We start from the raw sequence: 16,493 nt of genomic DNA, 5'->3' as shown, positions 1-16,493 counted from the left end.
TAATGAGGTTGCTGGAGATAGGGAAAACAATCAGTCTGACTAATTGTCAGCCTAACTAAAACAATGGCATTGCATGCATACTAAGTCTGTAGTTATTTTTACCACTAAATATGCTTCTTCAAATTAGGTACTTATCTCCCCATATGTAGGATTATTCTGTTAAAAAACAATACCATTAAGAACTTAAAATATTGACATGCCGAAAAATAAATCTAATTAACATCATAATGTTCAGATCCAAGGCATGTGTGTCAGATCCAATTCTGCAAATCTCTTTTTCTACACATTCATACGGTCTAAAAAATGTTTATATATAGCACATTTATTTTAAGTAAGTAAATAAAGCTTCCTGAAGGAACAAGGAAACATATATTTTGGAAAAACTGAAGCTACAGTATATAACCTCACACATATTCTCTACAATATCAAAGCACAAGCAGTCTGTGACAAGTGGACTGAGTTGGCGGTGGGTTGGTGCAGGATTTTTAATGATCCTCCTACTGGCAGTACCATGGTATGAATCAGGACTTGGAAGAAAAAAACGAGCATGCCAACAAAGACCTGTCAGTCCAGGGGCAAGGGTGAGAGAGTCGTTTTTTTCATCGTTGGAGTCATAAACAATGCGGTTCTGAGATCAGACTCAACAGATGCCATTTGAGAAGTCTGTAGCTTCCAATATCCAGGGTAGTTCTCACATTCCTCCTATGAGTAAAGAGGGTTGCACTGAATTAACTCTTACATAATCTAAATCGATTAATTTAAATTACATTAGTCAAACCTAGAATGCAATATCAGTCATTATAATCTAATGAATTGTTCTTGTGGTAAATCATAATTCACCAACAACCTTAAAGTTAACATTGCGGCAACAGCAATCTATGAAGTTAAGCAAGCAGGTGCCGAATAGGGTTAATTGATATTTCAGCACTCAGAAAATAATGTAACTGTCATATTATTATTATTATCTTAAACATGATTATGTTATCTTAACCCAACAAAATAATTTTCACTTTTATGGCCTTGAGTACCAACGTTACTTGTCCATACTAACTGAGAATATATAAAATTTAATCTTTGTTGTAATAAACAAAAAACAATGTGTTTTTAATACAAATTAGAAGAAAATAGCAGCACAGGTAAATTATTAGCTGCTATTAATTTACATGTTTTACCTGGCAGACCCTTGATGAAAGTTTGATACATTGGTCAACTTTATTTGGACATTAATTAGCCACGGCATTACTTTTTCAAAAAAGGGTTTTGTGTAACAATTCGAAACACAGTCACACTTGATAAGTCAGAACCCGCATCACCCTCAAGAAGATGTAGTACGTTATTCTGTCATAGGCATATAACCTGGTGGTCAAAATAGTAATGAAATTAATACTGTGGAATGAAGAAACTCAGGGAAATAAACCACGATTGATTTTTATAACAAGAAAAGCACCGGAGGTCATGTTTTCTGGTTATTGTACAGCATATCTCTGCAAAATAGCACACTGTAAAATTTCAGTGGAGTTGAGGAAAGACAGCGAGGGAGACCAGTGCATACATTTAATGCCTGCTGCTTTTCTTAGGGTCTTTCTTCTGATATAGGTTTAGACTGGCCATGCGTTTAGGCTGATTATCATTTTGGAAAGACAAACCCCAGGCTATAAGTTGCCTTCCTGAATTAACTACATTACTTTGAATTAAGCAATACATGGGTGCCTTTACTACTGGGGCATTTATATCTTTTTAAGATGGGTTTAAGCCGGCTTAGGATAGAGTAAGCGTTAACAGCTGACTTTTAGCTAGGCTACAAACGGACAGTGCTAAACCACAGTCCTCTCCTTTGAGCCATAGCAGAACAACCCCAAAACTTGTATTTACTACTTCAGTGCTTTATTGTAGATACATTTTTGCATAGGCCAGTGTTTTGTATATAGTTTTTCTTTTATAGTTGGATTTCAGTAATATTTTTGGGTGAAACCATTGTTTTGACTGCTAGTACGTTTAATATCCACATCTTAAATTGTAAAGCACAACCCCTCCCCCCAAAAGTATACAACACAGGTCCGTGGTATTAGTGCATTGTCCTGACTGGCTAACGGCTTCTTATTTTCAATAGCTGTATGCGCTGAACCCTGCACTTTAATTCACATGCTCTATAAAGTCCTTTGAAACTCAGAGACATGTATAAGAAAGCACAGTGTAATTTGTACAAGTGCACGTCCCTATAAAGCACCACTACTATAATTCAAGGCTCTCTGGATTCACAAGATCAAGAGCAAATCCTGTTCTCTGCTTTTTTCAATTCTCATTTCTCATTAGTCAGCAGATGAAAGTGAATAATTGTTCTTTAACAGAATGGCCTTTTGCGTTGATTGCACTATGCTTGTGTTCACGCTTCCTCGATATATCTATTAACTTTAAAATTAGTGATATATGCACACAATAACCGATTTCACAGTACTTACTAGAGACACTGAAACAATCAAAAGGATAATTTCCATTTTCATTATTTATAGCCATTGTAGAGACAGTGCTACTAACAGCAGCAGTGGTATTTAAATTAATACAAGTGCTAATGGTAGTGTATTATATAAAGGGAACACATGTACCCCTGGCTGATTGAAACTAATGCAAAACGAATATGACATTAGGACAAATTAGAAATGGAATTACCCCTAATGAAGTCCAGGGGAAAACTAACTTACATTCCCCTCTACATTTCTAAATTTCACAATCTCAGAGAAATGTTTTCAACATAAGTCAATAAAGTTAAGCCTGAGCAAGCACAGATAGCTAAAACAAATCAGTTTATTGAAGCATCCTGGTGTGCTTTGGAAGGCTTGTGTAATTTATCAATATTTCCTGCCCATAGTGCCACGCAGTGAATGCAAAGTGACAGAAGCAATTACGATCACTATTCTTTCCCTCTCAACAACCTATCCGCCTCCTATATGGATTCATATCTCATCATCACAGAAATCCGGGCCGCTTCCTAAATGGAAAACAACGGTTATATTATGGCGGTGCAGAGGGAAGGAAAGTATGTGATTAAAAAGTTTCACTGCACAGCAAATGCATTAACTTTATAAGGCCGTGATTACATCCCAGGGCAGAGCAATCCTCACATGAAGTGGAGAGCAAAGGAAGGAGAGATTATAACCTTGTGGCCTGAGATAGCCTCGTCCTTTTCTCCATGTTTGTAAGCAGAGCGGAAACATCTCGACAAACACGTTTCACGACTAGTTAAGACGGCTATTAAGAAGTGCCAGCTCAAATGGAGACCCTATACACACTCATTGAAACTGGTCCAAATCCCTCTTTTAAGCCAAACCTTTCAAGGGTCTTTAAAGGATATTCTTTTAATTATCCGTCAACCTAATATTGTTGATAAATACACACAAATACAGAGTAATGGCATTGAAAAGAAAAGCACAGACACTGTACCAGCAATATCACCTGAAATATCCTGTGATTGTGTGTGTTTGCTTCTTAATATAAGAACTGTCAATTATTAAATTTTTAAATCAAGTAGAAAATAGCTTCATGTGTATCTAGTAGACAAAAAAGGCAAAATGGTGAGAATCCGAGTGAATGCGTTTTGTCTCAGAGATGTTTGCCGTGTTATGAAGACGGCCAGCTGTGATTGCAAATCCTGCCGAGCCACCTCAGGAAGAAAAGCAGGGAGGCAGATGTTGTGGAGGATTGTGAGCTGCTTATGCCAACTTATCACAGAGGGAATAACTATTAATGACTCTTAATTTTAAAGTACCTTGAAAACAGAAACGACACAAATTAAACATTTTGAAAAATATTGTGTCATGTCTTGACTACAGCATCATTAAAACATTACAACAAACACACGCCTTGTTCAACCTCAGCCTCATTTTTTTTGTTTAAAAGTGTTTTATATTGATTGATTGATTGGTTGATTTTTCAGCTCAATCAAATTGATTTTGTTTCTAATGTGGGATATTACATCATTCCAAACAACACACTCCGAGTCTGGTTTACGTATTTAATTGTCAGACTCCAGGTTTTGTGCCTGAAAGTAGATGATATTTTCTATATATAATCTAGATTTTATCTGAAATTCTGATGGTACACACACACACCGCTTAAAATACAAATCTCACTTTGTAACATATGGCTAAAGCTGCAGATTTTCAAACTGATGAGATTCTACAGTCAGGCACTTCATTCCGTCTCATTAAAACCCTGAGGAGTAATTGTTTGAGACTGTATTTGTTTTCTACAGTTCAGATTTCCTCTCTTCACTTTAAACAGATCAAACAACTGCAGATGATTAACTACTATATCTACATGAATCAAATGAATGAAGATGTCAGAGCTGTCAAAAAATGTGTTGCTCCTGTGTTTGTATCCCTCAAAATTTTTGTAGCAACACAACAGTGGTTATCAGTTCAGAAGCAACAGTTTTACCGCAGTGTCGTACTCACTGAATGACGGTGAAGACTCCCAGTTGATTGCTGCAAAGATCCATTCCCTTCACAGACACTCTGCCGAAGCCTTGACTTAATTACTCCTGTCACTCCTCCAGTTCCTCGTACAGTTTTTGTTCTTGTTTTTATTTGCCACTTATTCCTCTCAGAGCCGAGTGTCTCAGCTCAGCCTGCTATCTGTCGCTCTGGCCACGGATTTACCTTGTGCATCTGTGCTCTTCTGGATAAACTCTGGGAAACTATTAACTCAGAGGCTGTTGCTGGGCGAGTCAGTGGTCGTGGCCCTAGGGGAGAGCAAACGAGTTTCTTCTGCTTCAGTAATGAAACAACATCAAATTCCAGGCCACTGCCTCATCAGACAAGAGAGGGATCAATGTATAAACAGCTGTCCTCTGGTGCATGGTACAGCCAGCGCACTAAAAGCTTATGCCATGGAACGAAAATGAAAACATCAAATCTGCGCGGAGCGGGCACTTTCCTTGGCTCCCGCGGTCCCACTCTCATCCGGCTAAGTGCAATGATTAAGTTGCCAAGACCACTTTGGTGACTTATATGACGCATCACCGATGTGCCAAAAGCACAACGCCGAGTTCAGAGTCCAAGGCGTTAAAGGATCAGAGGAAGCCCTTTGAAACACATCAAAAGAAAAAACGCCCAAGATACTACACACATTAAAAACTATCATCCGAACCTTTCTGAACAACAGCGAGCTTTTGTGTATTTGGTATTGTGTAGAGAAGGCAGCCTTTCTCCCATAATGCATCTGAGAATATTGATCATATGGCTGAAACAGTAAGAAATTAAAGCAGATCAGGAAGTGACCTTGCTTTGCTGTCCTTTATCACAACAAAATGTGTCTTTCTCTTCTGCATCTTTTAACTTTACAAAATAAGAGGCCACTTACTCAGCAACATCACATTCTTAGATACTTGTTGTATCATTTATCAGCTCTGGTGAGGGTACCTTCATCCAGCACGACAGTCCTGTTTGCAATTCACACAAAGGACATCACAGGACGAAAATGCAGAGGGAGCTACGCCTTTAGAAGACCAAACCTCACGAGCTTCTATGATCTAGAGAGAAGACGACCCCTTCTTCATCAGCTGAACTGAGATGATTATTATTGGGTCTCTAAAAACGCTGGAATTGAGTCCTGTCTGACTGGAGAGGCAGGGTAGTGCATGCGGGCGGAGGGCAGATTATATAACGAAAGTTGAGTTGACTGGATTTCAAGCTGACACAGCTCCATGGCGTGGATTGCCGAAGGCACTGAGGGTTTAATTAAAATAAAAAAAGGTCTTGTGTTTTCAATCACAAGTTTCCATTGCTGGTTCCTGATATCATTAAAATGTGATGCTAGATAGCAAGTGGAATTGTCATTGAAAATCCTACACATGAGTATATCTCACCTAAAACGCAATTGAAAAGCTTTCTGCGGCTGCACTAGTTGGCGCTTTGGTGACTCTCCAACCTCCGGCTGATGAGCTTTTTGTGATCAAAATGAAATGACAACAATTGAAGTTATAGAGTGGCTCTATTAACAAATCATCATATTTCTGTATTCGAAATTGTACAAATGCATTTTTCTGTCCTGAGCACTGTATTACCGTTCACATCTCTAATTTACATGACACGGCTGAGGGTTATGTATGGTTTCTAAGCAAGGTACAGAGGTATCCATTTATTAAGACAATGTTAATTTTACCCTGCAAATCAAGGAACATTGTGTAATTAACTGATTCTCACACCAACCCTTTAATTAAAAATGGAAAACATGGCTTCATCACTATTTCCATCAATATTACTGACGATGCCACATAAATATTATGCAGGATATTTGGAATCAGCCTGGACTGTAGTTTGACTTTGTTGACTGCACAGTTGGTCAATATATATGAAATATAATTTATCACCGCACCAGTCCTTAGCAGTTCTTAACATGAAAGGTAGGCTCTTCATGCTTCGGAGTTCTGGCTTCAATCACTGCCGAGACACTGCTACATTTTAACGAAAACTAACTGTATTGTAACGCTGCAAAGTAAAGCCAATCGAGTCCAGGAATCGGACTCAGCTTGCCAGAACCACCTGCAAACTAGACGCTTTGAGACAGATCAGAATGTTGCAATTGCCCTTGGATTTAAACACATTAACAATTAAAACAAGTGATAAACCTTTTATACAACACTGTTGCTGCAAAGAAAACCTTCTGACACATTACATTAAAATGTCTATGAGCCCAAGAATATTTTGGAAAGAAGAACTATAAGTCTGGAGTTGGAGGGACAAGTAGATTTGGACAGCTACTAGATTTTACATTATTATTTTTATTTCAAACGGTCTCTGAATATCTGGAGTGTCCTTGGCTTAGCTATCACACAAATTTAAGAAAGATTACAATGAACAGATGTTACTATCCATGGAGGCAATGTCACGTCTTTCATTAGTTATAAATTTAAGCATGTGAATTCAGCTTTCTGCAACCAAAGTCTATTTGATTGCGTAATGCATATTAAGGGCGGCTGAAAAATATTTTTTCCACTCTGCAGAGATGGACTCCTTCACCTGGTAAACAAGACATTCGGCGAGTGCTGCAGATAAGTGTCGTGTTGAGGAGTTTTCTGCCTTTATCCCCCGTGGCAGGGAGATGGAGATATTGGCTTCGATCCATCTCTGAGGGCTGCTTCAGAGACTACATCCCAGCAGAAAGTATTAGGACAATCAACGGAAGTGGATTCACTTCCCAACGCAAGGCATTTGGGTCTTGGAGGCTGGCAGAATTTCAAATCAAATGACTGGCTCCCCTGTTTCTTGCCCAAGCACCAGTATGGACGATGCAATGTACATGAAAAGGTTCTTGTTAGGACCATCTTTCAATTTCAGGTGCTTCACATGATCCAGTTAGTAACAACACTACTGCTACTAGCACTCATAACACTATTACTCCTGTTAATAACACAAAGCCTGAACAAACACACTCCTGAATGGCCCGAGAAAAATAAACCACAATATTATCTGGCAACTCTTACTCTTTTGCATTTGCTCTTTGAAAATGTAGGAAAGGAAAACTAGGGGGGAAATTAAACTGACCAATAGGACTCCCACTTAGAGTAACCAATCATTCAGCAGACTACACAAGTCAAGGGGGCATTTAAGTGTCTTGTTTGTAAAGCTCTGTGTTACCTCCATGGCCAGCTGCAGCCAGGCTTATCTGGGAGTCGCACATTTGAACCCAGGCTGTTATAACAGAGACCCCTGCTGGCCAAATGAGGCCGAGGGTGACCTTATTAAGCAAGCAGAATAATAACTGCCAAATTCCATGACACAACACAGCTTTTCTGTGAAATGTGCTAATAATACCACATGTGTCCTGATAGCACCTTCATTCTGAATCGTTAAACAGAATCTCTTGTCACATCCAAAATTATGTTCAGAAAGCTGGCCCAATAAATATATTGACAATAGCAAACATAGGATCAGCCGGTAATATTTGATAAAAAGTTTCTATAGCTCAGATGTATTTATACTATATGCATCAGTCGTGATTAACCCCCATGTAAAAGCTTGGAGACTACAGCATCGTTTTCTACCACCGTTTCTCCAGATGTGCCTAACAGCTGCAGTTTAACCATTTCACATCCATATATGGTCTGAACTCATCCACACAGACAAGGGTCAGCCCACCCTTGTGTTAATCTACTGACCTCTGACATCGGCACAGAAGAGACCTTGGTAAATGTATATAATCTGATCATGGTCTGAGTTCATGTCACAGAGGTGTATGATTGGTTGGGTTGAAACACCTTTAAAAGTCCACAACAGAAGACAAGGACTGACAAGAAAGGAGAAGCAGGAGATATAAGTAGACCAGAGGAAGATGACACACTCTCAAATTGACCGTTACCCGTCTGGAGGAGCAGAGAGAACAATAGTAACTAAGCAGCAGCTTTACATTCTTATTTTATTAATAATTATTATTATATATTATTATTATATTCAATTGACATAAGTTTTACATGAACTCTCTCCCAAATAAATGAACAGTTGTGACTACCTCTGTCCTATAGAGACGATAGTGTGAATTATAGTTAAACTGTAATGCAGTTTAGACCTAATCTTACACCCAATTATAAATTGCTGCCCGTCATCCTTCTATTGGTGTGACGCTGTATGCATTGCAACCTGACCTCAGTTTTGATCTGCAACCATTTCACAGATTAACTTTACCTCTTACTTCATTTTGCCAACTTCATTTGGAATAAGAGTGAATCAAAGTAACAGGTAAGATACATTTGAAGTCAATCCTATTCAAAAAGCCTTTGACGGAATAATAATTCTTGCTTGGGTCCTGTGAAGTGACCTATACATCATATTTCACTACAACAGAAAATATGCTGTATTCTCTCAATACTTAGACAGTTATGTGTGCAGCGCTTCCTGGACAAGTTCACACAATTCCCTTGCCATGTCGATCCTTTATGAGGTGCACAAATATCTTCAAAATAGTTGGCAAAAAGGCAGCTGTCAGCTAGAGAGGTCAATATATAGTGCTGCTCTCATAGATCATACATTTTTCAGAGACTGATCTAGCGTTGAGCCACTCGGAAGCTCTGCACTTCACTGCTGGGATGTTCTTTTTGCATTACACAGAAACAGTGGCGGGATCTGATGAAGGAAGTAACACACATTCCCAAACTATGGATTCAGAGAAAGCACTGTCCTCTGAGTTACTCTCATGTCTAAAATATCCCATATACTACTGCATTTCTTTTGCTAAACTTGACTGTACCCTGAGGGTGCTAGTACGAAAACACTGGGAGACAAGTTGTCTGAAGACTAGATATCATTTTATTTTCAGTCTCAGCTGCTCCACTAACAGCAAGAACACACTGAACATCCAACCTGTGCTCTCTGCAGTGACCTGTAACATAACTGTTATACATGTAACAGTAATAATATTACTCCCGCAACATTATTATCAAAGTGAACTGCTTTTCACACTTCTTGTTAACTTCATCAAATTAACTATTATTTAAAATTAAAGACATGACTGAGTCAAAACTGTGGGACTGTATAATTGGGAACATTAATCCCGTCGACCAGTTTGGTGATCATAGCATACTTTAAATGATAAATGGTTTGAAGAGAGAACAATCTAAAAATGCACCACGTGTGACTCCGGAAATATCTTTATACTAAACAAGAATTCAAGCCGTTGATGCTGACAGCTCTGATAGCTTCTGTGGAAGTGTGTCACAACTTGAACAAGTCACCAAAGTAATTAGCTTGGCACCCATGATCCGAGCCGACAGTGCTGTTATATGTGCTGTTGCAGTTGTCTGGATGTGCTCTCATTACAACACTAATACGTCAGTGTTAAGTGTGGGACTCGACCTCAGATACAGCAACCAAATTCATGTTCATATAACACAAATGTTATACACCTACAGTAACAGATCTAGTTTAGTTTTTACCAATAGGATCTAGACTATTCACTACTTTTTGATTCCCAACTGAATAATAATAAAGAACCGAGAGACAGGACAAATAAGAAACAATGGTCTCTCAATGATATCAAATCATTCTGGAAATGTGTATTGAATTATATTTCCAGATAGTTCCAATCAAAGATGTCTCAGAATGCATTTATTTTCATACCTCCCCACACATCAAATGTTACAATGAATAATAATAATTTAAACACATTATCATTATTTTGCACTGATGTCATGTTTATTTTGCCAGTCAAAAATGCATTGGATCAAATCTGCCCATCTCTTCCATCTGTACCCATTCAGGATGAATGAAAAAAACAAGAAGCATTTGTGCCGTTACAGTTAGCCTGACAAAAAACATAAAAAGGTTTTCATATTTTAAAAGCTCCCTGCTTTTTTTAGTTCTGTATGTATTATCAAAGTGTTGTGTTTCTAGAGTTGCATCATACTGTACCATAGTAAGCTGCATACTACTTCTGTCCAGCCTCAGCCGGCACATATCATATCACTGCCCACAATCTGTTCATCATACCAACAACAACAATAACCTATTCCTGAACCCAGCAAAAAGAGAATTAAAATATGTGTATTACCTCATCGCTCAATGCACCATCACGTAATCCCTTACCACACTGTTATAAGCAGCAGGAGCTCTTCAGCCTGTGATTTCGGGAGAATTGCAGTCAAAATAAAACTTATCTCGGTAAATAAAGTTGCACTCTTAGAAATGCCAGTTTAGTCCTGAAAATATAAGGAGAACTCAAAAGCCACGACAGAGAAATCTTGGCAGTTCTAGTTTTTCTCTGCTGCACCGAGAGATTTTTCTGAACATGAAAGACTGCAGCTTACCTGTTTCATCCCAGAGAAGACTGTTCCAGATGGTATAATCAGATTTATACTCACTCTTGACCTTTAAACCTCTGTGGTTTTAAATGTAATACATCAACTTTAACTATTGCACTGCGGTACTGCCGTCATTGTTGCACTTTACAACAATGGCAATGGCTGCAAATTCATAGGAGTGAATAATGCAGGAATAATATCTGTATGACTTTGATCAGCTGATGACCATTAACCATTCATATACATTCTGACTCATGTGTATTATCATTATCATCAAATCATAAACATGGGCTCATTCAGGTTTTAAATCATGATTCTTCAGATCCACCGTTATTTCATCCAGCACTTAGCTCTGACATTCTTACCAGTTACCAGTAATAATTATGTTATTATTAATTAATTGCTGTGTAATTACAATGTAGTTACTACATCTGAGTTGATATTATACACCTTGCATTGCTTAATCATGTTTTATTGTGCATTTGAAAGGGTCTCTTGCATCTCTTATGATGTATGAGTTAAGCCAACACTCTAAAACATTATTAACAGAGTAATGCGCTGATTATGGACAGTTCTGTGCAACTGAATAACACAGCTACATAAAACAGAGCTGTAACATTTCATTTTCCTAAAAAAAGATATAATTAGCTTCATGATTCATTGTTAACAAGAACACTGAATTTATAGTTATGAGAGATAGCAAACAGGAAAGATGCTCTCCTCACAAATAACAGGAAGCTTTTCCAATCAATGAATTGCTGCAACTACCAATAAATAACTGCCTAATAAATCAACCGCTTAATAAGAAACTGGGAACCTGCCAGCAATGTTCAAAACACACTATCAATATTCCATAACTTAGTTAGCCAGTCAGAGTATATACTTAGACCAGCCAAAAATTAAAGAACAATATACACGTTTTGGGACCAGAGAGACCATTCATAAATATTTCCAGGGAAAATATAGTTTCTACTGAGGGCATACAAATTAAACAGACTTCTTTTTTTATGTATTTTGGAAGTGAAACAACACGGAATATAAATTCAGTGTATAACTTTCCTAGATATAAATACACTACTTAGTCACTATTGTAAAACATTAACTTTTACATTGAGAAGGTTAATGAAACAATTCCATTAACGTATATTCAAGAAGAAAATGTGTTTATATTTCATTAAATAATCCATATATAGTTAATTAAAACCCATTACCTAATATTTTTTGGTTTGCTTGGCGGTGTTGTGGAAGAGGGGGCAGATAAATGCAATGTTTGCCTTCAAGTAAATCACACACAAATCCTTTCTAATAAAAAGTCCCTTGCTCATAAATTAAATAATTATCTACTTATGTTTACAGGATTGATTTTAAAAAAAGCGTCTTGTCAGTCAGGAAATGTCAGGGTTTATGGTGCAAGGCAGGCTGGCTGCTTCAATTTGCATAAAATGATGAAAATTGCTCCATGCAGAACATAAGTCACTAGGAGTTTATAAATATGCTCAATATAGCATGAATTATAGACAAATGAGGCTGGTGCCGATTTTAATTGTCATGCAAGGTGGCAAAGGTTTTCGGCTCAACACCAGCAAAGACGTTCCATATTCTTGAGTCCAGAGATCATTCTGTAGGTCTAAATTTATCATGGACTCTGATCCACTGCAATCTGCAACAGGTATGAAAGAAAATCAATATTTTAAGTCTTTGAATGAAGGAGTGAATACATACATACCTACCTTTCAATGTAGGTGACCGCTTGAATTATAAGACCGACGTTCCAAAGCACTGGACTCAAGGTCTTTAAAGCTTTAATGCGAGTTGTTATTCCTATGACAAACATGCAACGCTGCTGCAAAGAATATGATTAATGCTGTCCACAGATGCTAGTAAATTGATTTGTTGAATCATACATTTCAAATAGCCCTTTAAGTGTGTCATCGGTATTAAAGCCTGTTACTCCCTATAAAAGGATTTAAGAAAGGAAAATCTTCCACAGAAATAGCAGGATGTTTTCTCCCAGAACCCCGAAGACACGGCCAAGACCCAGATAAAGCACTAATCCCTCCTTATCAACATTCCCTCTCAGGAAATCGCCAATCGCAGGTACAGAATCTGAGAACATGTGCTAGGTCATGAAACTCAATAGACATGCTTTATTAATTAGCACGAGGCTTTTCCTTTTAATTAAATTGTCCCTTTAAGGCATATCCGCGTATAGCAGTGGTTTTGGTGCGGAAACTTTCTCCTGTTGGAAAAAGTTGTCTCTACTTAATTAAAGGTCCACACAGGAGCATCATTCTGACTTTAATCTGGAGGCTAAACTCAGAGATGAAGCCGAAAATTGGCCAGAAAACAATAAACAAGTCGCAGATGGTTTGTGTCAGTTGTTTGAAACAAATTAATGAAATGCAGATTTGTTTAAAGCGATGAGCTTTCGCCCCTCCCATTGAGTTAGAAAAAATAACCATGAACTGCAGTCAGTGCAATAGACACTGTAATAACAGGTTTTGTTCAAATGTATTTACTTTCTGTTCCAAATATACATATAAGTGTGCAGGTTCTGATTTATATCTCTATATATGTTTAGCACATAACATGGATTTCTTTAAAAAGGGCACATTTCCCATTTATAATAAAATTGTTGTGTAAGTGACCAGGAGGCGTTATCTAATTTTTGTATTTTACTCTGCAAAGTGATATCCGTGTATCTATGGCAGCAGGTTTCTACTTGAGCCTTTGTATTGATTTGAATTAAAGCTTTAAGCATTTTTACATTGAAATACAAACACTGTAGAAGCCTAATGTGCCGACTCATAAGAAAGCTAGGCCAATCAGATATCAACACACAGTATGAGCAGCACAAAATGGACGAGATATCTTACAACTGAGTTAAATTAGATATCGCAAGATGTTTTGCTGATACCCAAATCGCATTTGTGGATATTTAGATATCTCTCTTGAAATCTGAAAGTGTGATTTTCTCCATATGATCATTTGGCTTAAAACAGACGAGGCCTGGAATTCAATGAGTCTATTTCCTCCCATCTTAATTGAATTATTAGGGAATCGGTTTGGGCATCTATGGCCTTTGCTCCTGCTGTAGTGAAGACAGGGTGTTAGCTTGCTACTGAAACTGGTGAGAAGAATTTGGGGGCTCAGATTTCTCTCTTGCCATCTCGCCGATTCTCTGTCTGTTATAATTTTTTGATTCCCAACAAAACTTGCATCCTAGCAACACTGCTGCCAGGAAATGTATGAACTGCAGAGAAAAGTCCAGGCGTAGCAGCTGTGTAGGTTGGGGAAAAAAATCCAACCACATTTCTTTTCACTCACATTTGTCTTCACTGTACAGATTTGTCACGCCAGTTAATTTCAAAGGAGCTATAGACATTTTCCCCTTGTTAATTAGAGCGCCACCCTCCTGCACGTGTTTCCTGCATCATGCAGCTCAATAGCTTTCATAACCTGTGGGCACAAAGTATATATAGTTATACCAACGCCAGCCTACATGACCCATCCTTTGATGAATGACAATGTGGGCCAGCTGGATTTATATAACAGACTGCACGGCATCTCCACGCATTAAACACGCAAAGTTTCCAAATTACGGCACTGATAAAAATAATCGATCTGTGTTTCACTGAACAGATTTAATAATTAAGAACAATAGTGTATGGCTCATTTTTATTAGGTTGTTCTCCCCATCTTTTCATTAAGGTATATTTAGGTTTGTTTTCTTGTTAAATCTAAAAGGATTTTCAGCCCTTTCTGTCCTTCATATGAATGTTTTCAGCACTCGTTCGTTTATTGTCCATCTAAAAGCCATTAGTTGTTGTGATTCCATCAATACTGTGTTTATTCCATGACTACAATATTCATTCTGCACAAAGCTGTAACTGGCAATGACAGGGCCAAGCAAAGACAATCAGGCAGCTTTACATGTGGCTTTTGAAAAATATTTATTTTATGGTAGAAAAAACACTCTTTGATCACTGAGCTAAATTAAACATGAAGTCATTGTTGAGACTGCGGTGCAATCTAACCAATGGGATACAAATTCCCATCAGATTCTCGGTGAAGGAAACCACGGACCATCAGAAAGAATCAGAAAAACTACACCCAGCATGACTGGTGTCCATCAGATGTGATATGCAGGGGGGGTTGCTGTTTGGGGGGGGTGCTGACGGTGTTTCGTTCTCACTGGCGGGGGGGCTGATGATGTTCGGGGGGGCGCTGGGGGGCCGACCTCATTTCAGGGGGGGCCATGGCCACCCCAGGCCCCCCCCAGACACACCCCTGCCTACGAGTGCCCTGACGCAACAAGCTAAAATTACAGGTAGCTAGCTATCTAGCTAACGTTAGTATTGTTATTATTATTATTATGATTATTATTTATTTATTAGCAGATGCCCTTTTCCAGGGCGACTTACAAAATATAAGCGCAATACAAAGTGCAAAAATACAGTGCAGTACAAGCCATATTACAAATTCAAATGTACATAATACAGTGCAATTCAAATCATAATACATTTTACGAATTCCAATTTACACAAGTGTATACAATATATGAGGTCTTACATCCTGGATTGTGAAAGCTGATCAGTGCAAACAAGATGTTAGGTCACAGTCAAGGGCCAAGGGGAAGGGAGCATAGGGGAAATCAAAATAAACAATACGAGTACTAGTAATGCAATGCAAGTAGTATGATAAAATGTTGTATAAGTGCTATTTTACAGGAGAGTAAATGGCTAAATTATAAGTACTGTCTGAAAATATGTGTCTTGAGTAAGCACCGGAAGGAAGTAGTAGTCGTATTAATGGTCACGTTAGCACAAATAACTATAACGTCAGTGTTAGATAGTAAATATCCCCCCCTCTAAACTTCTGGGGTACCTGCTGTCGGATTTGCAGGTGTCATTTCACGCCGTTTCACCATTCTGAGCCTTAATGACGAAAGCTTGACGGACCTTCTTCAAGTAGTGCCCAGTTGCTAAGGTAGGACTGGACAAGGACCGTTTGGGGTCTGGGGTTTGGGGTTTGCATGTATGCATTTGGAAAAAAATAACAATAACAATTGCCAATAAAGTTAATAAAGCTTCTAGAATTCAGAATTCCATTTGAAGTCCTCTCCTTTCTTCATGAAACCTAATGAATGATTTTACAGTAGTGTAAGGATTCTTCAGGGCACTTTTGTGTCAGACTTTTAAACAACCAGTTTGGGGAAGGGTTGATTGATTGGGTATCCTATTAATTTGAATATCCTTATTATTTTATGGTAGTATGTTATTTCCATCTGTTTCTATTATTGTTAACTCACTTGTTTTAAATAATTATTGTCTTGAAGTATTCTTGACGAAACCTCACTGTTTTATATTTGTTTATTTGGTTTCCTGACACTTAACCACCTCCACTTACTGTACATAAATGGACTGATGTGACTTGGCAGAGGAACCAGACAGAACAGAGCAAGACAGAACAGGACAGAACCGGAGCAAACAAGGCCGAACAGCACACATCAGGAAAGAACAGGACAGAACCAGACAAAACAAGACCGAACAGAACTGTCTTCAAGTGACCAGGTGTCCAGGCTAGGGGAGGAGAAAGCATAGCAATAGGGTGGCTGCCAGCGCAGAAGCGCAATGGATATGCTAGCACAGTCATACTACGCTGTGAAAGGCTAGATTGCATCTCTGTTATAGGAAGCACACAA

The 16,493-nt window shown here is 38.2% G+C and overlaps 1 protein-coding gene across 3 annotated transcripts in view; it reads right to left on the bottom strand.

Moving 5' to 3' along the window:
* Nucleotides 1-16,493, bottom strand: part of LOC136750817 (FERM and PDZ domain-containing protein 4) — a 114,350-nt gene that overhangs the window by 82,049 nt on the left and 15,808 nt on the right. Inside the window, exon 1 of one of the 3 annotated variants that reach the window (XM_066705916.1) lies at nt 4,452-4,663. The exons of the other annotated variants lie outside the window; for them this stretch is intronic. Within the exon in view, the coding sequence (XP_066562013.1) occupies nt 4,452-4,495 (44 nt within the window). The 5' untranslated portion in view covers nt 4,496-4,663. Of the gene's footprint in view, nt 1-4,451; nt 4,664-16,493 lie in introns of those variants that run through there. 3 annotated transcript variants of the gene reach the window in all.

Source organism: Amia ocellicauda, chromosome 6 (assembly GCF_036373705.1).
Source record: "Amia ocellicauda isolate fAmiCal2 chromosome 6, fAmiCal2.hap1, whole genome shotgun sequence".
NCBI lineage: Eukaryota > Metazoa > Chordata > Actinopteri > Amiiformes > Amiidae > Amia > Amia ocellicauda.
The sequence above is the reverse complement of the archived record's forward strand: the minus strand, read 5'-3'. Positions and strand labels throughout refer to the sequence as shown.